Genomic DNA, 23426 nt, shown 5'->3' with positions numbered 1-23426 from the left:
TGTACAGGTATGCAAGCAAATTCTCACAGCAAAATACTGTGCTCTCATGCTCAAACCACTTGTGTTTAAAATATTGACATTGGGTTTAGGAGTATCACAGGTTGTGGTTGTCAGGGTAACCACACATATTCAGTATCCTTTGTCTCTTAAGAAATAAATGTCAGAGACATGAAGAACAATCTTGTAATAAACGTATTCATATAGCCCAGCACTGTACTTCCATGTCCAAAGCAGTTTTGTTTCTGTAATGTTTTGAAGGTGCCAAAAATGTTTGACTTAGTAATCTCTGGTGTTTTCGTTTTGCCAACCACTAACCCAGGTCTAAAAAAGCGCCAAGCAGGCCCTGTCTGCTGATCACCTTTTGTTCAATCTTTGTTAGTATTTCTGAGAAATACTGCCAGTTCAGCTGTACATTAATTTTTAAACAAAAACCATATGACATAACATGAGATTTCTGTTTCCCAGCAGCACATATACAGATTGATATGTATCTATGATTGTTTCTATTAAAGCTGCTGTATTGGCAACAACATTTGCAAACCGTGAAAAAATAGTGAAACGCATTGAAGTCAAAATGTTGACGCAAGCTGCAAATTTTATACTCTCAATATTTGGTCCAAATGCATTAAAGTTATTGGGCGTTCGATTAATTTTTGGAGCGCGACAATTTTTATGTGTGCGACAAGTTAGACGCGCAACAATTTTTTTTTTGACGCGGCAAAATGTGGGAATTCGCCGTGAATCCATCCCTGCAGAATTTATTCGCCCATTGCTACTGAGCTGTGATTCACTGCATAAAAAATGTGAACATTTGTTATGCAGGTATAGGATCCCTTATCCGGAAACCCAATATCCAGAAAGCTCCGAATTACGGAATGGCTGTCTCCCATAGACTCCATTTTATCCAAATAATCCAAATTTTTAAAAATGATTTCCTTTTTCTCTGCAATAATTAAACAGTTGCTTGTACTTGATCCAAACTAAGATGGAAGCAAAAGCAAAACCAGCCTATTGGGTTTATTTAATGTTTACATGAATTTCTAGTAGACTTAAGGCATGAAGACCCAAATTACAGAAAGATCTGTTATCCGGAAAACCCCAGGTCCCGAGCATTCTGGATAACAGGTCCCATACCTGTAGTGCCATTGTCCAGCAACAGATTCAATTATCTAATACTTTGCTGGAGAAATTTGGTGAATGACTTGTACAGCAATTATAAACTTAAACACTGTAGCGTTTTTGGAGAACTGTATTTTTCAGGGACTCAATGTATGTGATATAATATACAAATACTTATTTAATACAATACACTTGTAAATGTAATATAATCTATGGTATGGGGTGGATACATTTATTATATGGGTGCTGTGGTGCAGAAAGGGGTGCACCATTTTCAATTATATATGTTAGGGGGTTGATGCTATTACAGTACCATAGAAAATACCTCCATACCTAGAAAATACATACCAATGTCTCACACCTATTTATGGCCAATGCTTTGGTCCTGCAATTGGCCCCTAGTTAAAGACCTTTCAAACACCACTGTATTAGTAGTATGACAGCACCAATAATTAAACATGCACTTTATTTTTGTTTTACAGCTTCAGCACAGTCCATAACATTTTCATATTAAATCTTAGAAATAGCAATGGGCTCCATCTATAATTGTCAATTAAATAAATATTTAAAGACCAAACTGCTGGTTTTCTCATAAGCATATTTGCCAGTCTGTATAAATCCAAGAAAACAGTTTGAAAATGTTTGGATAGTGATTTATAGTTGTCCCTCTGTGCTGGCCATTTGCATGCTGGGCTGCAGGTGCTCATTAAGAATGCTGGCATGGCAGCTGCCCATAGATTCAGCAACAAGTGGATGGTCCATTCACAATGTTTCTTTCATCAGCGTGCACTTCACTAGGAACGAGGTCTGCATGTTTCCTTTTTACAGTGCTGGAGAAGTTACCATAGAAATAACAAACTGCTTAACATGAATTATCAGCTGCACAGAATTAGTCACAGTGTTTGCCGTATAAATACTCCATTAATGCCAGGCAGGCTGAGAAGGCAAGGCTGAAATTAAATTCAAGTCAAGATGATTATGGAATAAAAAGCGAAGCAAAAAAGCTGTTCAAACGTATTACTAGAAAAACATTAATCAAGACAACATATTGCTTTGAAGTGCACTGATTTAGCAAGGACTTATGCCAGGATGTAAGAGAGTGATTGTCAGATTTAGCTTTCATGCCACTGTATGTGCCCTCATCCCAAGCCTCTTCAATAACCTTTTGCATGGATGCCCCCATCTAGAAATTGGCTTTGCAGAAATCATTTGTTAACAGCTCCTAACTAGTGATGGGTGAAACTGAAAAATTCGTGAAACGCATTGAAGTCAATGAGCGTCAACATTTTTTACCGCCCGCAAAATTTTTATATGTGCGCCTATTTTGTCCAAATGAATTTAAGTCAATAGGCGTCTGAATAATTTTGACGAGCGACAATTTTTATGCGCGAGATGGTTAGTATCAATGTTTAAGCCAAGGTATATAAGCACAATCTGTAATGCATTATTATTATTAGCAATAGGAATCCTGCCTCCCTGTAAAGATATGCTCATTTAATCCTCTGTCTGAAAGGGGCTGTTCACCCTTAAATTCACTTTCAGTGTGATGCATAGAGTTATATTCGAAGCCAATTTGCAATTGGTTTTAATTTTTTGATTATTTGTGGTTTTTGAGTTATTTAGCTTTTGATTCAGCAATTCTCCAGTTTGCTATTTTGGCAATCTGGTTGCTAGGGCCCAGTTTACCTTAGCAACCATGCAATGATTTAAATGAGAGATAGGAGTATGAATAGGAGAGGACCTGAATAGAAAGATAAACAAAAAGTTGCAATAACAATACACGTGTAGCCTTACAGAGCATTTGTTTTTTTAGATGGGGTCTGTGACTCCCATTTGAAAGATGGAAAGAGTAAGGGCAGGACTCCACGGACGATTCCGGCGTGATCCAACGTGCTGCGCAAAAAATGCTGGCGTCACGTCGGATGCGACGGAAATAAGGTAAGTAATTCTGTTGTCAGATCGTGTCGCAGCGTTGATGCGACCCGGCACGACTGTCAGATGCAGACGCTGCATGCTGCGTCTGCATCCAACAGTCGTGTCGCATGGCATCAACAAAAGTTCTGGTGAACTATCTCAAAACAACTAAACTGAAAAAGGTATTTAAAAGTGAATAACCCCTTAAGGTTAAAGTAGCTTTTTCTGACCCAAGTGCTCAGTTAAAAGATCTGCTTATGTTTCTGTAGATATTATTTGTGAGACAGTTTATGTGTATTGTCTATATAGGTAAGTATGGCACCCATTCTCAAGCAATCCTGAGTTTTTGTATGTAGTCTACTTTTAGTCCTTGGTGTTATGCACCTCAGTGGAATATAACATTGATCTCTGGCTTTTTATATATGCAGAGCTTTAACTGAGGGGACAGCTATTGATTGTATACAACATATTCATGAATCCTTTTTGCAGTTGCAGAAGATAATAAATATCATGTAAAATGTATTTAATTTTGCCTCTATGCTTTGAGAGTCACATTGATCTGAACAAGATGGTTATTTGAATTCAATGTTCAATAAACAAATATTACATATTACAATCCTATGCTGTTTCATTACCACAAGGTGGCAGCAGAATAGCTCAAACAGAGCAAGCATGAGAACGGTTCTAAACTCCACAGAAATCTCACATCTTTCTACTTATTTACAAAACTTTTTACAAAGAATTACTAAACGATGAAATGAGAAATGTATCATTTGCGTTTCTGGTTAATTGAAGAAGATAATGAAGATAAATGAAGATGTTTATTTAATGATGATAAACAGTGTTTCCAGCACAGCAAGCAACTTATAGTCAAAATAGAACCTAATTCACAATAATCCCCAGCCTGTGACACAAGTTTAATTGTCCTCTCTCTCTCGCTCTCTCTCTCTCTCTTTCGCTCTGCTTTGGATTGCAAGCACTTAGGAGCACTTAGTAACTGCATGTCAGTCATAAACATAATTATGCTGTGTCAATAATCCTAAAAAAGGGGTCAGGGAAACATATTCTTCATCTATACCTTTCTCTTTTAGCCCCTTCTTTTAGTCACCAATCTTTCTGGCACAGTTCTGTGGTGGTGCCTTTTGTGAGGAGAGACTGTTACAGATTATAGTGTGGTTCCTATATGAAGTATATTCATGTTTATGTTACAGTGTACCTTTTAGGCAGAAAGGCAGTCTAGGTAGGAGACAGGTTTGAGTATGGTATGAGGGAGAAAGCAGATGAAGACATGAGAACTGTACACTGAATAAAAATGTGTAATCTTGGAATTGTACACACTGAATAATGCTGAAATAACACTATACTAAGCTTTCCCATACCTTTTACCAGCTTAGTTGCCCTTCTCTGTACCCTCTCTAATTCATGTCCTGTTTGAGCACTTGAGAGTGTATAGCATATTATATAAGGGGCCTTACCAGTGCTTCGTACAGTGAAAGAATAACTTTAGGATCCCATTCTCAGCTTCAAAACTATAGGCCAGTTAGTCTGACATCAGTGGTAGGAAAGCTTTTCGAAGGGTTAATAAAGGATAAGATACTGGACTTTATAGCAAATCAAAATAATATGAGTTTGTGCCAGCATGGTTTTATGCGTAATAGATCTTGCCAGACTAGCTTAATTTCTTTTTATGAGAAGGTAAGCAGGGACCTAAATTCTGGGATGACAGTGGATGTGATTTACTTAGACTTTGCTAAAGCATTTGATACAGTGCCACACAAAAGGTTACTGGTTAAATTAAGGAATGTTGGCCTGGAACATAGTATTTGTACCTGGATACAGAACTGGTTAAAAGATAGACTACAAAGAGTGGTGGTAAATGGAACATTTTCTAATTGGACCAGTGTTGTTAGTGGAGTACCGCAGGGCTCTGTACTAGGTCCCTTGCTTTTCAACTTGTTTATTAATGACCTGGAGGTGGGCATTGAAAGTACTGTTTCTATTTTTGCTGATGATACTAAATTGTGCAGAACTATAGGTTCCATGCAGGATGCTGCCACTTTGCAGAGTGATTTGTCTATATTGGAAAACTGGGCAGCAAACTGGAAAATGAGGTTCAAAGTTGATAAATGCAAGGTTATGCACTTTGGCAAAAATAATATAAATGCAAGTTATACACTAAATGACAGTGTGTTGGGAGTTTCCTTAAACAGGGGTGTAACTACCGGGGGAGCAGGGGGTGCAAATGGGCCAGGGCCCGCACACCCCGCAGGGCCCCCCAGAAGATCCGGCTGGAGTCGGCTGCAGCGGCACAGAAAAATCGCGCACACGAGGGTGGGGAAGGGCCGTCTGCACGGCTCGCACCAGGGCCCGCCACAACCAAGTTACATTACTGTCCTTCAATGACAAGGATCTAGGGGTCTTTGTAGATAACACGTTGTCTAATTCTGGGCAGTGTCATTCTGTGGCTACTAAAGCAAATAAAGTTCTTCTTGCATAAAAAAAGGGCATTCACTCAAGGGATAAAAACATAATTATGCCTCTTTATAGGTCCCTGGTAAGGCCTCATCTGGAGTATGCAGTGCAGTTTTGGACTCCAGTCCTTAAGAGGGATATAAATGAGCTGGAGAGAGTGCAGAGACGTGCAACTAAATTGGTTAGAGGGATGGAAGAGTTAAATTATGAGGGTAGACTGTCAAGGTTGGGGTTGTTTTCGCTTGCGAGGGGACATGATTACACTTTACAAGTACATTAGAGGACATTATAGACAAATGGCAGGGGACCTTTTTACCCATAAAGTGTATCACCGTACCAGAGGCCACCCCTTTAGACTAGAAGAAAAGAACTTTCATTTGAAGCAACGTAGGGGGTTCTTCACAGTCAGGACAGTGAGGTTGTGGAATGCACTGCCGGTGATGTTGTGATGGCTGATTCAGTTAATGCCTTTAAGAATGGCTTGGATGGTTTTTTGGACAGACATAATATCAAAGGCTATTGTGATACTAAGCTCTATAGTTAGTTTAGGTATGGGTATATAGAATTTATGTGAAAGTAGGGAGGGGTGTGTGTATGGATGCTGGGTTTTCATTTGGAGGGACTTTGTCATTTTTTCAACCAAATTTAACTATGTAACTATATAATGCACCTACTTTCAAAAACCTGCCTATTAAAAAAGAGGATATGACCTTGTCCTGTGTCTTCTGAGTCGAATGGTCTTTTATTTCTATATGACTTTTTCCCCTCACAAATTGCATAAATGAGTGCAGTATGAGGTCCATTAGGAAGGGCACATTTTATAGCTCTAACCTACCAGGGGTCCCAAAGGGTCAAAACCAATTGTGAGACATCTTAGTCTCCCAGCTGCCAGTGAATGTGCAAAGATAATAGCCATGCCAAACATGCTGTCGGCTTCTAATATTGCAGTAGTGCTCATTACCTCAGCTGCAGCCCTGACATAAACCCTATGCCATGACTCTCTGACATCAGGCACTTGACCCCATGTCTCCTACTGTGCTGTGCTGAAGCTGCCACTGCCACTACCTGGATAAACAATTTCTCTGGAATGACCTTTGAGGCTCCAGCCAGAACTGCAGAAGTGTGTGTATGGGGGGGAACTTTACCTTGGCCTTTGGCTGTGACCTGAAAGGAGGACAACATCTTGGCGTTCCAGGGGTCCTTATTTCTTCCTTTTTTTTTTATAGGTAGCATTTGTATTGTCCCAAAATATTATATTACAGGGGCTATTTTATATACCAATCGAGCTTGTGCAAAATGCAATTGCAGATTCAATTGGTATACATTTTCTCACAGTGTAGAATTTTTTCCAGTAATTTTAGCATTGGGTAGGTGCGTATGTGGGTGATGAGCTTTGATGATGAAATTGTGGCAATGAGGAAATATTCATACACATTCACATGCTGTTTGACATGAATCAGATGCAATTGTGGATGCTGATGCTCACCATGAAAATGATGTATGCACCAATTCTTTAGGCATAAGTTTGCTGAGTATGTTGATTCAGGCACCTGTCCAATCATTTTACCTGTCCAGTGCTCTATAACCAGCAAAAATCACTAGACGACAATTCTCTGTTTAAAGTTAGGGTTAGGGTTGCATAGGGTTAATGCAATAAAATGTGGAAAAGACTGCTACTAGTCTAGTAGCCCATAGCAATTAGCCATCAGAATTTACTGGTGAGCTGCATGAGAACAAACGTCTGATTGGTTGCTATTAGCTATTAGACCTGGGCAAACTTTGCACCTTTCATTAGATTTCTATGAACCTGGCCACACAACAGACATGTTTGTTTAGAATATTATATATGAATGAATTCGGGTATTTTCTGCATCCTTGTCAGACTTTTTTATTGGAGGTGATCTGCACTGTTTTTAGATCCAGAGGAAGGTCTTTGCAGAGTTGAAACATTGTATAATCCAGAGCAGCAGAATATGTTGGTGCTATATCAATACAATTTCTTACATTGATTTGGTATGATATATACATAAATCAGTGTATGAGTGTGTATGTGTGTGTGTGTTATTGTGTGGTATACGTGCATAAGTACATTTTCTTTGTGGTTTGCTTTTGCATTCCTCAGCTTCATGTTAATTTGCTGATTTTAGTTTGCTGATAGTAGTATTATATTATAGTCATGCCTGCTATATACAGATTTTCCACCATTTTCCAACATACATGGGCCTCATTTAAAAACATTGGGCACATTTGTTCCAGAGAAGCCAGTGCAGACTGCAGAAAGCATCTAAAGCAATTGCTTATTATTCATACTACTCTGTATTTTGTTTGAATATCATTTTAAAATGATGACATTGATGTCTTTCATTAGACAATTATTTATTTGCAAATTTTAATTGCATAGTATGCATAGCTTCACCTTGCATCTACTTTTCTGATACACAAGTCACTTTTCATTTTAAAGGGAAAAGGCAAGTGGCCGTTCATGTAAAATATTGGACTATTGTTTGTGCTTCTTCCCTGTACAAGATTTAACCCATACACTACATGTACCATCTGATAAATACATTTTCATTTTTGTTGACCTCTTGAGGTCCCTCCAGCAGTCATCCAAATGTCTCAAACCTCTTGTCATCCCAAATAATGAGTAATAAAATAAATCCATTATCTACTATTGACATCAGCTGATATTGCCCAAAACCCTAATGAGTAGAAAACAATGAGAAAATAAGTAAATACTAGGGGTCATTTACTATGGCTTTGAGTAAAAAAGGAAGAGTGCTAAGCACTACGGGGCAGATTTACTAAAGGGCAAAATGACTAACGTTGGCCACAATTCGCCAGCGTGACGTCATTTCAATACTTTTTACTAATGGTCACTGGTGTAACTTCTAGCGGTAATTTGCTCCCTTTCGCCTGGCGAAGTTGCGTTCTAGCGTATGCACGTAACTACACAAATTCACAAAGATGCGGATTTTACTGAACGTTACCTCTTGCGCCAGAATTGCCTTCGCCACCTCATACCAGGCGAAGTGCAATAGAGTAGATAGGAGTTCCTAAAAAAATAGTTGAAGATTTTTCTAAGTCCCAAAAACGCTCGCGGCTTTTCATTTTTCAGGGTGATAGACTGCAAAAGATTGTAAATTTTTTCTGGGGTACCCTCCTTCCCCCCTACATTTCCTACCATATGGCATTTAAACTATACACTGGGCTCATGTGTAGGGCATTATAAGGCAACGCTATTGCAACTTCGCTTCGCTTGCCCCAGTAACGCTAGTGCTACTTCGCCAGCGTTTGGCGCCCTGGACGCAACTTTGGATTTTAGTGAATTAGCGTTGTCATGGAGAATCTATGCCTGGCGAAGTGTTGCGATGTGAGTGAAGCCGTTGCTTGCGAATTTTCGGAGGTTAGTGAATTTGCCCCTAAGAATTTCTGCTTGTGGTTCATTTGCAATCTACACCTGGTGCCAAAAAAATAAAATTGGCCTGAGATACAAAGCAAGCCATTGCTGCTACCTAACTTGCATGTCTCTAAATTAGGGAACCGGTAGGGGGCAAAAGAGGGAACACCTATGTGCTTCTCCCTCCAGACCCTTATGAATACATTCATGGGGAAATAAATCAATCCTAAAACAATTCAAATAGAGTATATCATAAATTACCTCTACTGAGTGGGCATTTTAAGACATTACTACACTAGCTTATTAAAAAATGAGTGTTGGTATGAGAATGTGAAAAACTCTCTAAAAAAGACTCTTTAAAGACTCTTTAAAAACATGTCTGAAAAGTGACTCGGTCCCACTGCTTCCTTCCCGAGCTCAGTGTATGGGTACAGGGCAGGGCATGTTTGGGTGCACTGGCATCTCATTTTCAGCACTTCCATCCCCAGATCCCACAGGCGCAGATTCCTTACAGCCCCATTAACTGACCTTGTAGTTGGTGTTTTCTTTTTGCCTAATTTCGTTCCACTTGCCTCTTGCTTTAGTTTTGCTTAATTTGTTTGGAGATCAATTTACAAAAGAAAAGGGCAATCCCTCAGGGATCATCACCGCACATAAACCAGTGACAGTAACTAGAGAGAAAATGGGGAATTTGCTGCCTGGCTTGGATATTCAAACAAAACAACCGCTCCTGAGCTGCACTCCAAACTACCGGCGATGATGGCAGAAAAAAAGAATCACACACAGCCAACTGAAAGAAACAATCATTTCCCTTCATGACACCAATTTATTGATGCACAGAAGCACTTAGGCTCCATGAAGATAATTATAGACAATGGAAATTTCCACTATACTTAACACAAGGAAAAGAGACATTTTTGATGCTATTTTTTTTATAAAAATAACAAAGTGTAAAAGGCCATTAACCTGAAACCATGCTTGCTGTAGGTTGAGGTAGTGAGGCTGACAGGGTACAATATTCCAATACAGGTATGGGATCCATAACCCGTTGTCCGGAAACTATTATTCAAAAAGCTCATTTTTAAAAATGATCTTTTTTCTCTGTAATAATAAAACAGTACTTTGTACTTGATCCCAAATACGGTATAATTAATCCTTATTGGCAGCAAAACCAGCCTATTGAGTTTATTAATGTTTACATGATTTTCTAGTAGAAGATCCAAATTATGGAAAGATCTGTTATCCGGAAAACCCCAGGTCCTGAGCATTCTGGATAACAGGTCCCATGCCTATAGTACTAGGCTCTGTGGTACAGCAGGGTTAGGTGGTAAAGAGCTGGTGTTTCAGTGCAGATATAATTGTTTTGGTTTTACCAATTATTAATGAAATTTACCAATCAAATCTGAAGACTTTACCTAAAAAGCACAGACGACAGAGAGGGTACAATGCTGCCACTTTCTCCATCTGCATTACAGTCTCTAGGGACACAGCTGCAATGAAAAGGGAGACAGCTGCTCAGACTTCATAGTAAGAACAAGTTATCAGACCAACTGGGTTTCATGACAGTCTTTTCATTTTATCCTTTTGTCTCATTATAACAATATTGTAATGATCAATGTGTACATGCATGTATTTTAACAGGTTAATAGGTGAGCATTATAGTTTTGGCATTATGGAAAAGCCATCATGCAAAAAAAAATATATATATATTGCATTTGATATAAAGCAGTGCTCCATGCAGTGTTTCCCAGTGAAGCTGTGTGTTTATCAGTATCACAAGTGGATACAGCGCAGCCAGGTTTCCATGTGAAAAACCACTGGGAAATTCTCTTCTCTCTATATTAGTGTGGCCTCCTCCAACTACAGCCCATTCTTCATGCTTAACATGTTGCACATTTTTTCAAGATTTGCATTTTGTTCTGCTGATCATTTTTCAAGACGCTGCCGAATTAACAGTAGTGTATGTCATGAGAGCCTGAAAGATTCTTCTTTCCAAAATATTCAGGGGATGCGTTAATAGGGCACTTGAGCAATAATAATCATGTATTTATGTTGTGTAAAGGGAATGTATGACTCTAATGGCTAAATACCAGCCTATTGGATTTATTTAATGTTACAATTATTTTTTAGTCGACTTAAGGTATGAAGATCCAAAGTATGGTAAGTAATTGCTAAATAATGCGCTTTTGTTTGGATAAATTGCACAATGCTACAATGGCCCTGAAGAAGTAGCAGCTTTAAATATTGCCATATTGTATTTTAAAGTACAGTTTGGGATCTGTTATCCAGAAACCCATTATCAGAAAGCTCCAAATTACTGGAAGTCCATCTCCCATAGACTCCATTTTAATGAAATAATTAATAATTCATTTCCTTTTTCTCCTGTAATAATAAAACAGTAGGTTGTACTTGATCCCAACTAAGATATCATTAATCCTTATTGGAGGCAAAATCAGCCTATTGGATTTATTTAATGTTAAAATGTTTTTTAGTAAACTTAAGGTATGGAGATCCAAAGTATGGTAAGATCCCTTAGTAGGAAAACCATAGGTTTGGAGTATTCTGGATAACAGGTCCCATACAGTCTTAGGGAGTATCACTGTTTGAAAGCCAGAAGGATTTCTAAAATGAGGTAACTTGGGACAAAGAAAGCAAATAATCCCCCACCAGAACCACAAGCCGCAATGTCAGCACCACGCTGAACTCCCTGGGGAGGGCTGCAAGTGTCGAGCAGTGTGGGTCGCGATTCCGGTGTGGAAAAACCAAATGCGAGTCTGAGCCAGACTGAGGACAAAACCATGTGTGCAAGGTACTGAACGTCTAAACCTGAAGGGATATAACAAGCGGGGTTGAGGACTAGTTGAGTCAAATACAGAATATTAGCTTTGAATCTTACGGAACGATTTTACTAGTACAACTTGTGCACTAATTAACCAATTGTACTGGCAACTGGTCCACATATGGAAAGACCATTTATAGCCTCCCTCTGTTGTTGATTGGCCAGTTGTGATTGTCAGTTAACTCCTGACTTGCTGGACAACATCTCCTAACAAGTCCTCTCGTGGCCTTGAAACTGACTGAAACCACTGGCAAGCACTCCAGTTGTCCAACATGGCACACAACCACAGTGGAAGTCATTATGATATCCATACTGAAGTCACATACTACACATGGAGGTCCTCAACCTTGTACCCATGAACATTCAGATGTAAAAAGAGTTGGAGAACAACACAAGCATGCAAAATGTTCCGGGTGGTGTAAAATAAGGGTTGTGGTTCGCTATTTGGTAGCTCTATGTGGATTGGCAGCCCACAGGAGGCTCTGTTTGGCAGTACACCTGATTTTTATACAACCAAAGCTTGCACTCGAGCAAGAAATCCAAAAATAAGCACCTGCTTTAAGACCACTGAAAGTAACATTCAATCGGTTTGTGAGCAGCATATTGCTCACAAGCCACTGGTTGGGGACCACTGCAACACCACATCAGTCCCATTCTCATTAGGTAGAAAATGAAGTGGCTAGCAAGGGTTTTAAGAATGAGAAGTCATTCAAGTGGTTGGATCATTGGGGTGATCCAACTGGCAGTGATTAAGTGACTCTGAAGCAGGATGTATAGAGAAGCTGTGAACCTCTATAACTTCTTTGTCCACATCCCCATCATTCAAAGTGACACAGTTTTCCCTGCATGGTGGGGGGGGGGATACAGTATAGTTCAGTACAGCTCCACTGGACATTCCCCAGCCATGTAGAGAAATCTCAGCTCCATCAGCTAGAGCTTTTGTTACAGTGTAAGCTCCGGACACCCCCCACCCTTCCCAAGCATCCTGTACCTGTGCTGCACCTCATGATGCAATTGAATATTCCATTGTCTGGGATTGATCTACACTCATGGGGCTTCATTTAAATGTAAGTGTTTACAATAGAAAAGTGTAAGTGCACAGCAACTCTTTGTAAAGGTCAGTAATGTGATAAATGATGCATAAACTACATTGAACAGGGCAAGCAACATTAGCACTGTATCAAAATAGAAAAATGACGCAACAGTGAAAAAGTGAATTCCAATTGCCAAAGCTTAGGGAATGGACTGGTGACTCTTAAATTAATTGGCTGCTAAAGTCAAGTATACATTACTGCGTGTGAGCCATGAGCAGGCCTCAAGGTCATCACTCAAGGTAACTGAGTGTGTTAAAGCGTAAGGATTTAAATTGTAACTAGATACAGTTTGGTTGAATGAAAGAATAATCAGTTTTGTTAGAGAATGCTAATGAATATCTTATAGGCTACAATAGTTCACATTCATCATACTGTAATTAAACCTATCAAATTAATTAGCCTATCTCGGTTTCATCCATCCATTCACTTTATGTGCTTGTTGCTTTTTAAAGATGCAGCTGATATCTACCTGAATGTTATAACATGGTTTAGAATTAGAATTTTAAGAAACTGTCTGAAAGAATAAAACAATGGAGAAAGTGATATTGTTTATCACAATAAAGGGAGTTTTACCGTAGAAAGAAAACAGCATGTTTATTAACACAATAGCTATTGGTATTTTTTTGCTGTAGGTTTGGTTATTTATGTTAAATACAAAATGCAGCCAAGTAGAATTATAATTTAGGCATTTACAAAATAACAAATTATTTCTTTATATACATATTTATACAAATAATAACATCAGTCCTTATCCGCTGGTTTGTTGGGTGTAAGGAAATGTCTTGGATTAATATCTAGTATGTACATGTTAATGGAATTAAGAGAGGCTTATAACACATGGTAGATTGGTCGGCAATCATGCGCATCAGGTGACCGCGGAAGGGAGTCAGTGCTACTGGTAGGAGACGGGGTGATAGAGTCTGGAATAGGGAGGGAGCATTGCTGAGGAGAGGAGATCCGATCCACAATACTAGATAAGCAGTCAAGGCTGGACAATGTCAGTTTGGTTGAAGAGAAACCTATAAAAGAAAAATAAAAACTTACTTAGCATATTCAGTTGTATAAGCATACTTGTTCTACATTTACATATATCTGGTGTTATTTGCATTCAAATACTGTTTTTTAGCAACTCAAGACATATATGTATTCCATATACTGTTATAGAATTTCTAAAATCACTAAGGAACCCCTTGCCAGAACCAGCACTTCACTTCTTGCTGCTCAGTTTACATAATATCTGTGATTGACACACTGGTTCTTAAAGAAACTTGCCTGAAAACCATTGTGATCAGTTGCTGGCAAACAAATACCTGCAAGTGCAGTGATGACCAGAGGGGTACATTGGCATTGCAGTTAGACCTCAACAACAAAAGTCTGGTAATTTGTTTACAATGGGCAGTTTTGAGAAATGACATCACAGGGGATCATGACTAAATGACATTAGTATTGTGTCCTGGAGCTAATTCTAGGTTTGACCTGTACTGATATCATTCTGCTCAAATTAGCCTCTTTTATTAATAATCTGTCTGCTTTGAGACTCATGGTAAAATATCTACTAATTTCTGTAACCTAAAAAAACTGCACATTTAAACTAATTATATACATAATGTACCCCAAAATACAACTACAGTTATTCATTCTTGGTGAATTTGTTGCATTGTCTTGAGCTATATGTTAAAAAATGCAGAAGTGCAACAAAATACAAAAAAGTAAATTGTTTCTCTATATAGCACACAGAGGGGCTATACAGTCATCCAAATTGCCCCAGATTAATCCTGCCACTTCCCATTGACTAGAATGTGAAATGCCTAGCAATGCCAGTACTAGTATTCAGCCAGAACATGATTTGGTGAGTGAGTTTACACCAAAAAGTCTAAATAGTACACTTTGTTTGCCTTTGAGTTCAGCAAATGTTGCAGCTTCTATATAAATATCCAACTGCAACATTTTTTTATCTTTTGATCTTTAAGGCGATTTACTAAAAAATGCTGAGGTGGAAATAAGTATTATTTCTTAAGTATCCCTAACAACATTTTTTTGTTTTGTTTAAAACAATAAAACTCTAAAAACAATTCAATGTATACATTTATGGATCCCATATATCACATTTCCATGAATCAAATAATTTACTGCAATATTGTAGGGTTGTATTGTGCATTTCTATACCTATAAACATGGAAAAACTCAGATAAAATGGAATTGTCTTATTTTGCCCTTTTGCCCTTTTTACATATTATTCATTAAAAGAAGTAAACATGAACATATAATTAAACTCAAAGTACGTAGATACCCAGGTATTTTGAGGTTTCTTTATCATCATTATGCTGGTCCCTTTGAGGCTAAAGTTATATGTTTAAACACATGTTTTCCAAATATGGTATGTAGGAAAAACTTACTTGTCTGTAGATCGGAGCAATAAACATTATCAAAGCTGCTGTTTCTTCCAGACCATTGAGGGCTGCTGCAGTCAGTCTAAATGAACAATAAAAGGTGCATCATTAAGCTGTGTCATTCATTATGGCGCCATAAGTGCTTATTGTATTATGTATTTGTCTGGGTGCCCTATCAACACATTTGTTCAACATTCTTGCAGGCTCTCAAAAACTGGTGTTAATTCGGGGGCTTCTTGAAAAATGATCAGCAGAACAAAATTTAGCAAAAATGTGTAACACATTAAGCATGAAGAATTGGTTGTGGCTGGGGGAGGCCACACTAATATAGAGAGAGACAGACAGAGAACACTTTCTCAGGGTTTTTCACTTTGGAAACCTGGCTGAAGTGAAGTTGCATGTAATACAACCGCAGCGTCATGCGGGAGGGAGCATTTATTTATACAATGTAAAAAAGAAACTAATTAAAAAAAAATTAAAAATCCAATTAAGAGCAATCTGCACGGCAACTCACTTAATTAAATTAATAATTTATAAATACTGCGAAATCATACCATACCAAATAATAAATGAATATGTTGATAAATCAAGATATAAGTATATATTTAGAAATCAGTCGGTTCTTACCATGCCATCTGAACAGCTAGACATGGGACTCCCTGGTTCGGTGCAGCTCTGTCCTGGGAGACTGTAGTAGTTTTCTACCTGTTCTCTCAGCAGGTCTTGGAGACTCTCAATATATTGAATAGCGTTTCTCAGGATCTCCACCTTGGGCAGTCTCTGATTGGGGTTTGTAGTGGTGCATCTTTTGAGCGTTTCAAAAGCCTGGTTCACTTTCTTTAGCCTTCTCCGTTCTCTCATGGTGGCAGCCTTCCTTCTGTCTGTGGTGGAGGATTTTCTTTTGCAGGCTTTACAAGCCCACATCAAACAGTTACCTGCCTGGTGGTGACCAATAGGTGCTCTGACATGCTCGTCTTCATCCGATTCTTCAAGGTCCTTTTTGTGAGCTCCATAGATGGACATGCCATGCTCATAGTCTTCTGTATATCCCTCCTCAGGAGAAGGAATGCAAGAGCTGTCATAGAAGAATTCAGAGGGGGAAAAATGGCAGCTATCTACCATCTCCATTCTGAATAGTGCTGCTTAGAAAGATGCTCAGTGGAGTTGAAGCAATCAGGTTTCAGGAAATCTCTTAGGAGTTCCTTTGGTTAGCTTTCTCAATAAGTAGAAAGCCCAAGGCTAAGTGCTTTTGTACTGATGCACCAGCCTTATATATATTTCAACCAAAGGAGGCTGGTCCACAGAGGCTAATAACATTAGCATACTTTATCTCAACACAGCCTCAACGGGGTTAGACAAGAAAGCCCCTCCTTTCCCCAGTGCATGGTTTCAGGTTAATGGCCTTTTGACACTTTACTGTTTGCATTAGACTCTTTTATATGTACCTAAGAACACATCACAAGGCCACCCTAAGCATAGCGTGGTTTTATACTCACTAAAAAAGATTTTAAAACTGCAGTTGTGTAAGACGCAACTAAGAACTAAATTTTGCAGATCGCATTATTTTTATAATTTCACCAGGAAGGGGAAATACATTTAAACTTTTTTTTTAAACTAAACTTCTGTACTGTTTTTCCCTGTGAAACAAGCACAATGTTGGTGTGTAATCAAGACCAGTTTCAAGGGCAAAGTCATTGTAATTACAATACCAACTGTTGTTTAGGGAAATGTTTAATTGCACCTAGGACGATCTGGGGGATTCAATGAGGCTGTATCACATTGAAAACACATAAGATTGATGGAGTAAATATATAATAGTTGATAACTTATAACTTCATACAAAATGGTATGCATGCACTGTATCTAGCAATATATCTATATAAATATATATATATATATATATATATATATATATATATATATATATATATATATATATATATATCTATATCTATATCTATATATATATAGGATCCATTGTCCGGAAACCCAGAAAAAGCTCTGAATTATGAAAAAGTCGTCTCCCATAGATTCCATTATAATCAAATAATCCGAATTTTTAAAAATGATTTCCTTTTTCTCTGTAATAATAAAACAGTAGCTTGTACTTGATCCAAACTAAGATATACAGTAATTAATACTTATTGGAAGCAAAACTAGCCCATTGGGTTTATTTAATGGTTACATGAATTTCAAGTAGACATGGTATGAAGATCCAAATTGTGGAAAGACCTGTTTTCCGGAAAACCCCAGGTCTGGATAACAGGTCCCATACTATGTAGTATATGTGTTTGTGTTTGCATATTTGTATGTATACACACATAAATATATACAAATATACAGGTTAAACATTTATATATAAAAGAACTATATCTACCCGACAACACTAATGATGTTTAAGAATTTTTTAGCATGAGTATTTGGGCAAACAGCAAGGGGGTCATTCTTTATGGTATGATTCACAATAATGCAAGTTTAAAGACATAACATCATCTTGCCGCGATGCCTCTCTTAGGAACTGTCCCAGATGGGTCCCAGCTGCTCCTGGAGTCTCTAGTGGAAGTGAAGAAATCTTCCCCTCTGTGTATTAGTCAGTTCACACAGCTCGGTGACATGTTCTTCCCAAATCATCAGCACAACACTGAAAATGTTAAGGGTAATTAAAGTGGTAATGAAGTCATTAGCAGCCCTCTGCCAAGGTGCAGGAACTCTTTGGTCAGATTCTGTTGGTACTTACATTTGGTTCAGGAAGGAGGAAAGCACAGCCCATTATGTATAGGATGTGACTGCGATATTTGTGGGACCTTTTCACACATGTTCATTACACACTCGGCTCAGTGCAGACCAAGAAACTGGTCCTTTTATAAATCCTGGGGCTTTATAAAAAATATCAACAATTAATAGTTTGATATCTCAGTGCTGTGAATGTGCATTCTTGAATGCAATATGAAATAAAAGTGCTAGAAAAGATCATGTTCATAAATTTTAATATAAAAAAGCAATGCAGGCAAAGATGATCTCCCATGGAAATTAAGTTTGCTGTAGATTTGCAGCATTTAATCTAGTACTCTATATTGTATATGTTGTGTAATGTATCTTTGTTCAATCCTGCAGTAACTATATGAGCCAAGCAGCGCTATTATTATTATTAATAATTTAGGATGTATAAAATGCCTATGGAATGCAGAAATCCCTTTTGTTCATATGCAATGTTTCTGAATTATTTCAACTGAATTATTTGTGGTCAGTTATGATGGAAATATCTGTTTTAACATACAGGACAATAAGTCACCTCTGCATTTACATTATAGGTCTGTGAATGCTGCTATGTATAATGTGGTTAAACCAAATTAATTACAGAGTTCTCAAATGAACGTCCCTCCATTTGTAACTGAACTACAATTCCCAGAAACCCATGATATCCTCCAGCTGTTGTGAAATGCACAGCTGGAGGGGCACAGATTTACCATTACACATGTTCCAGTGTATGGCTAAGACTTCGGAAAATGAATATAATTAATCTAAGGCCAGTCAATGGATTTAGGGGGTTTTAGCGGTGATTTTTTTATGCCATCATCGCCGGTAGTTTGGACTGCAGCTCGGGAGCGATTGTTTTGTTTGAATATCCAAGCCAGGCAGCAAATTCCCCCTTTTCTCTCTAGTTACTGTCACTGGTTTATGTGCGGTGATGATCCCTGAGGGATTGCCCTTTTCTTTTGTAAATTGATCTCCAAACAAATTAAGCAAAACTAAAGCAAGGAGGCAAGTGGAACGAAATTGGGCAAAAAGAAAACACCAACTACAAGGTCAGTTAATGGGGCTGTAAGGAATCTGCGCCTGTAGGACCTGGGGATGAAAATGAGATGCCAGTGCACCCAAACATGCCCTGCCCTGTGCCCATACACTGAGCTTGGGAAGGAAACGGTGGGGCAGAGTCCCCTATGGAAACCTTGCACAGTTCTGTCTGCTTTTCTCTCTCTTAACCCAGCACTTGCTCTGCATTACTCCCTAATACATCCCTTGCTGTGCAGCCTCAGAGCTGACCCTAAACCCACACTCAAAATGATTCAAACTCAAGTACCTTGTTATTTATTCATTTGTTATTTTCTACACTTAAATTGTGATAAAAGTTGTTAATGAAAAAAAAAAATATGTAAAACTAATAACAAAAAGTTCCGTTTTGCAATCTAATATTTTTTATTAGGCAAGTATGGGATCTTTTACCCTGAAACATGATATCCAGAAAGCTCTGAATTACAGGAAACCATCTTCCATAAAGCCCATTTTAAGCAAATAATCCTAATTTTATAAAAGTATTTCTCTTTCTCTTCAGTAGTAAAACAGTATATTGTATTTGATGGTTCTTAAGCTGAATAAATTTATATTGGTGGCAAAACAATCCTATTGGGTTTAAAGTTTTTTTAGCAGACCAAATGGTGACCAAATGAAAATCCACGTATCCAAAAAACTCCTGGTCCCAAGCATTCCGGATAATATTTCCCATACTTGTATACAAATTTTAATGGTGCATAGCACATTTGTAAAGGTGGTGTATTTATTTGGCACAAAAATAAGGACTTTTTAAATAAGGCATTTTATTATATACGCTGTACACTGGTGCAAACTATCAGATCTTTTTTCCACTGGTCACTATGCCTTTGCAGGTTTGCAAAAGCTATATTAAATTCACACAAAGGAAAAGTTATTTGTGCCAAGAAAAATTGTTTGCATTCCCATATTCTCATTTTTCCCATACTTCTATTTCTTTCCCCCCATTAGTTTGATTTGTGGATCTGCAGGGAATACAGTAGTTTAGCCGTATCAGCTTTCTGATGCTGTCCATTTGGGGTGAACAGTAATTATTATTATCCCAACAGAACTATGAATTTTTTAGCTCACCTCAGGACTAGACACTACAGTAAGTCCTTTACTGTCAAATATTATAAATATATATATTTATAATGCGGGGATATATTCCTGGGCAATAAAATGGTGTACATATTAATATATACTAAATACAATTACTGGCTGATACAGGAGGTAAAGAGGGCCCTGCCCATAAGAGCTTACAATCTAAACTGAGAAGTGGATAGACACACGAGCAATACATTGGCGTGGTTATTAATATTCGGTCATCCGCAATCTGAGCTGTTCAATGGGCGGTTTTTTTAGAGCATTGTGTGAAGTGTTTGTGTGAGTCTGGAAACCCCACACATTGAGGCCAAACATATGAGTACCTGCTACAGGATGCACAGGGATAAAACACAGCTGAAGAAGCCATTGGTTTCTGTTTGGACTCCCAGGAGAGATCAAAGTGATTAATACCTTTTGCAGCTTTGAGAACAGGCAGAGTTGCTAGTTCCTGCTACCCAGAGACACATACACGTTCAGGAGGCTTATGGCTTCCCCACCCACATCTCTCACATATAACATGCATATCAGGGCCACCTGCAGAGAATTAGTTTGGAGTGGGAGCTCCTTTTCTTATTCATTTCAACTCAGGCCAACACAAATCAGCTTTATTTACATTGCTTTTGACATTTACAGACTTATTAAATGCAACCAATTTCTATTTCTATATTACTTTTTATTTTCAGTATTATATTTATATTTACTATTGTTATATTTATATTTAATTTTTGCAATGCATATATTGTTTATACTATATTGTCTTGCCTCTAGGTGTTATTATATTTATATTTACTACTGTTATATTTATATTTTACATAGGCATTGTATGTATATATATATATTTTTTTTTTACAATATTGTCCCCAGTTAACTAATAATTTGCTGAGATAAACAGCAGATATTTCCATATTCATTTCATGTGAATGGGCTGACTACAATTACTGCATCCTAATTATAAAAAAAATATCTTTTAATATTTCTAAAGAAAACCCACTGTACACCAGAGATAATGTGAAACTAAAGGGTTGGCATAACTAGGGGGCATATTTATCAAGGGTCGAATATCGAGGGTTAATAAACCCTCGAATTTAAATCCTTTGAATTCGAATTCAAAGGATTTAGCGCAAATCCTAGTAAAAATCGTCCGATCGAACGATAAAATCCTTCGATTCAAACAGTTTTAAGCGATCGATCAAAGGATTTTTCTTCGATCAAAAAAAGCTTAGAAAATTGTTGGGGAAGGTCCCCATAGGCTAACATTGTACCTCGGTAGGTTTAAACTGCAGAAGTATGTAGTCAAAGTTTTTTTTAAAGAGACAGTACTTCGACTATCGAATGGTCTAACAGTCAAACGATTTTTAGTTCGAATCATTCGAATCGAAGTCGAAGTAGAAGGTCGTAGTAGCCTATTCGATGGTCGAAGTACCCAAAAAAATACTTTGAAATTGTTTTTTTTCATTCGAATCCTTCACTCGAGCTTAGTAAATGTGCCCCTTGGTGTTTGCTAAGATTTTACCCACTGGATTTGTTACATGTGGCATTTGAGCATGGTACAGGGCAATGTATATACACACTGTATTTACAAAGTAAAAAAAAAAGCACCCTTTGCCCTAATAAAGTGAACTTGAAATGTATGTTTATGTTTAATGTAGAATTACAGTACCACTGGTTGAGTATTTTATCATACCAGCTGGAATGACCAAGACCAAGGATCTTACTACCAGGAATGTCAGTATTTTATTCCAGAAAAGGTGGCAATCCTTTGTTGATCTCATGTCTAAGCTAAATGATCTTTCTTTAAAGCTGTATATTCTTAATTTAAAGATGTATGTTCTTCCTTCTAAGCCTGTGTGTTCTTCCTTCGCTATGAATTAAGCTGAAGGGTGAGGCTCCGATAAACTGAATATGTATTCCAGCCTGTCAGAGTCTTCCCACTGCCCCTAACCCAACAGTGAATGTTATTTAACAGTTGTCGATGGGCTTTGGGATGAGGTAGGATAATGAATTCAATACTCTATTATTATTAATTTGTAACATTAAACAGACAGCATTATAGTGAATAAAGTACCTCCTCTTGTAAAATATTTATTATAAGTTACTGAGGAGTTCCATGACCATATAAAAACATGAGGCCATGTCATGGAACTCCAAGGTGACTTCTAATTTCCTCATATTATGCAACAGGGGGAACTTTATTTATTATAATACACAAGTCATGTGACAGAGACATCACTAAGCGCCAGTGGCATCACTAAGCACCATTTATAAGGATGTAATTTAAAGGATATTCATGGCTCTTGTATATTACAAAGATATATAAAAGGTCCCAGGAGTACAGTGGATATAAGGATGCATTAGCACTGGTTGATGATGGAGATGTGGGAAAGGCAGCTTCATCTCTTCTGCCTTTGCCAGATACTGATACTTTGATGAAAACTTCCAAAATTATATCTGGGCAGCGGTAGAAAGAATGACTAGAGTCACCCTATCTAACTTCTTTCCTTTTGGATTCATCTCTGCATTCTAATCTATTTAACTTGGAGAAAAATTGCAGGGACAGGCCAGTGCATTTTTAGAAGAAGAGAAGCATTGACACAGGGTAGGAAGGTATGAAGCAACTAGACTCATTAACAAGTTATTATGAGTCTTTCTGATTCTTCTGCATTTCAATATCCTCATAGAAAAACTTCAGCACTCTTTACACAATGAGATACTTAATACGGTACTTCTCATTGACTCATTTTCTTTGCCTTCACCCACTATGCTATATCATGTGACACATTAAAAAGCTATCAGTTGACAATGCCTATTTATTGGGATAAAATATGCAGATAAAATAATGGTTATCTAAACAGGTGACCAACAGTTTTCAACTAGGATCATAGGCTTTTATAATTACACATATAAACTAGGGAAACCATATAGAAATACATTTTGCCCAGGGCATCTGCTATATGCTCCTATGAGACTGATTAAACCCTAAGCTTCCAAATCCTACAGTAGTAGCAAATTGCTGAATAAAAGCCTGATATTGGTGACGAGCCTTGAATAGCAATTTATCTTCACACGCTTTTTCCCAAAGACAATTCCTCTAAAGATCAGGAAGCAAAGGATCCCAGAACTGGGAAACAAATGGGGGAACTTGTAACTTGACTGCTAAGAAGAGCGAAGTGGATGTTTTCACTTAGCAGGCGGATATTTAAATGCTATTAAAGACGTGAAAAGGTGAGAAGAATATCACTTGCACACATTAGAAAAGGCTATTAGCATTTGGGGCATCACTGAGACTG

The 23426-nt window shown here is 37.8% G+C and overlaps 1 protein-coding gene across 1 annotated transcript; it reads right to left on the bottom strand.

The window, feature by feature from the left end:
* Nucleotides 1-13410: 13410 nt before the first annotated feature.
* myf5.L (myogenic factor 5 L homeolog) lies at nucleotides 13411-16443 on the bottom strand. The gene is given in 3 exon segments (NM_001101779.2): nucleotides 13411-13854; nucleotides 15232-15307; nucleotides 15853-16443. Coding segments are annotated over 3 exon segments (768 nt in total). The 5' UTR covers nucleotides 16354-16443; the 3' UTR covers nucleotides 13411-13663.
* Between the last annotated feature and the right edge of the window lie 6983 nt (nucleotides 16444-23426).

Source organism: Xenopus laevis, chromosome 3L (assembly GCF_017654675.1).
Source record: "Xenopus laevis strain J_2021 chromosome 3L, Xenopus_laevis_v10.1, whole genome shotgun sequence".
Classification (NCBI taxonomy): Eukaryota; Metazoa; Chordata; class Amphibia; order Anura; family Pipidae; genus Xenopus; species Xenopus laevis.
This window is presented reverse-complemented; position numbering and strand designations above follow the sequence as displayed.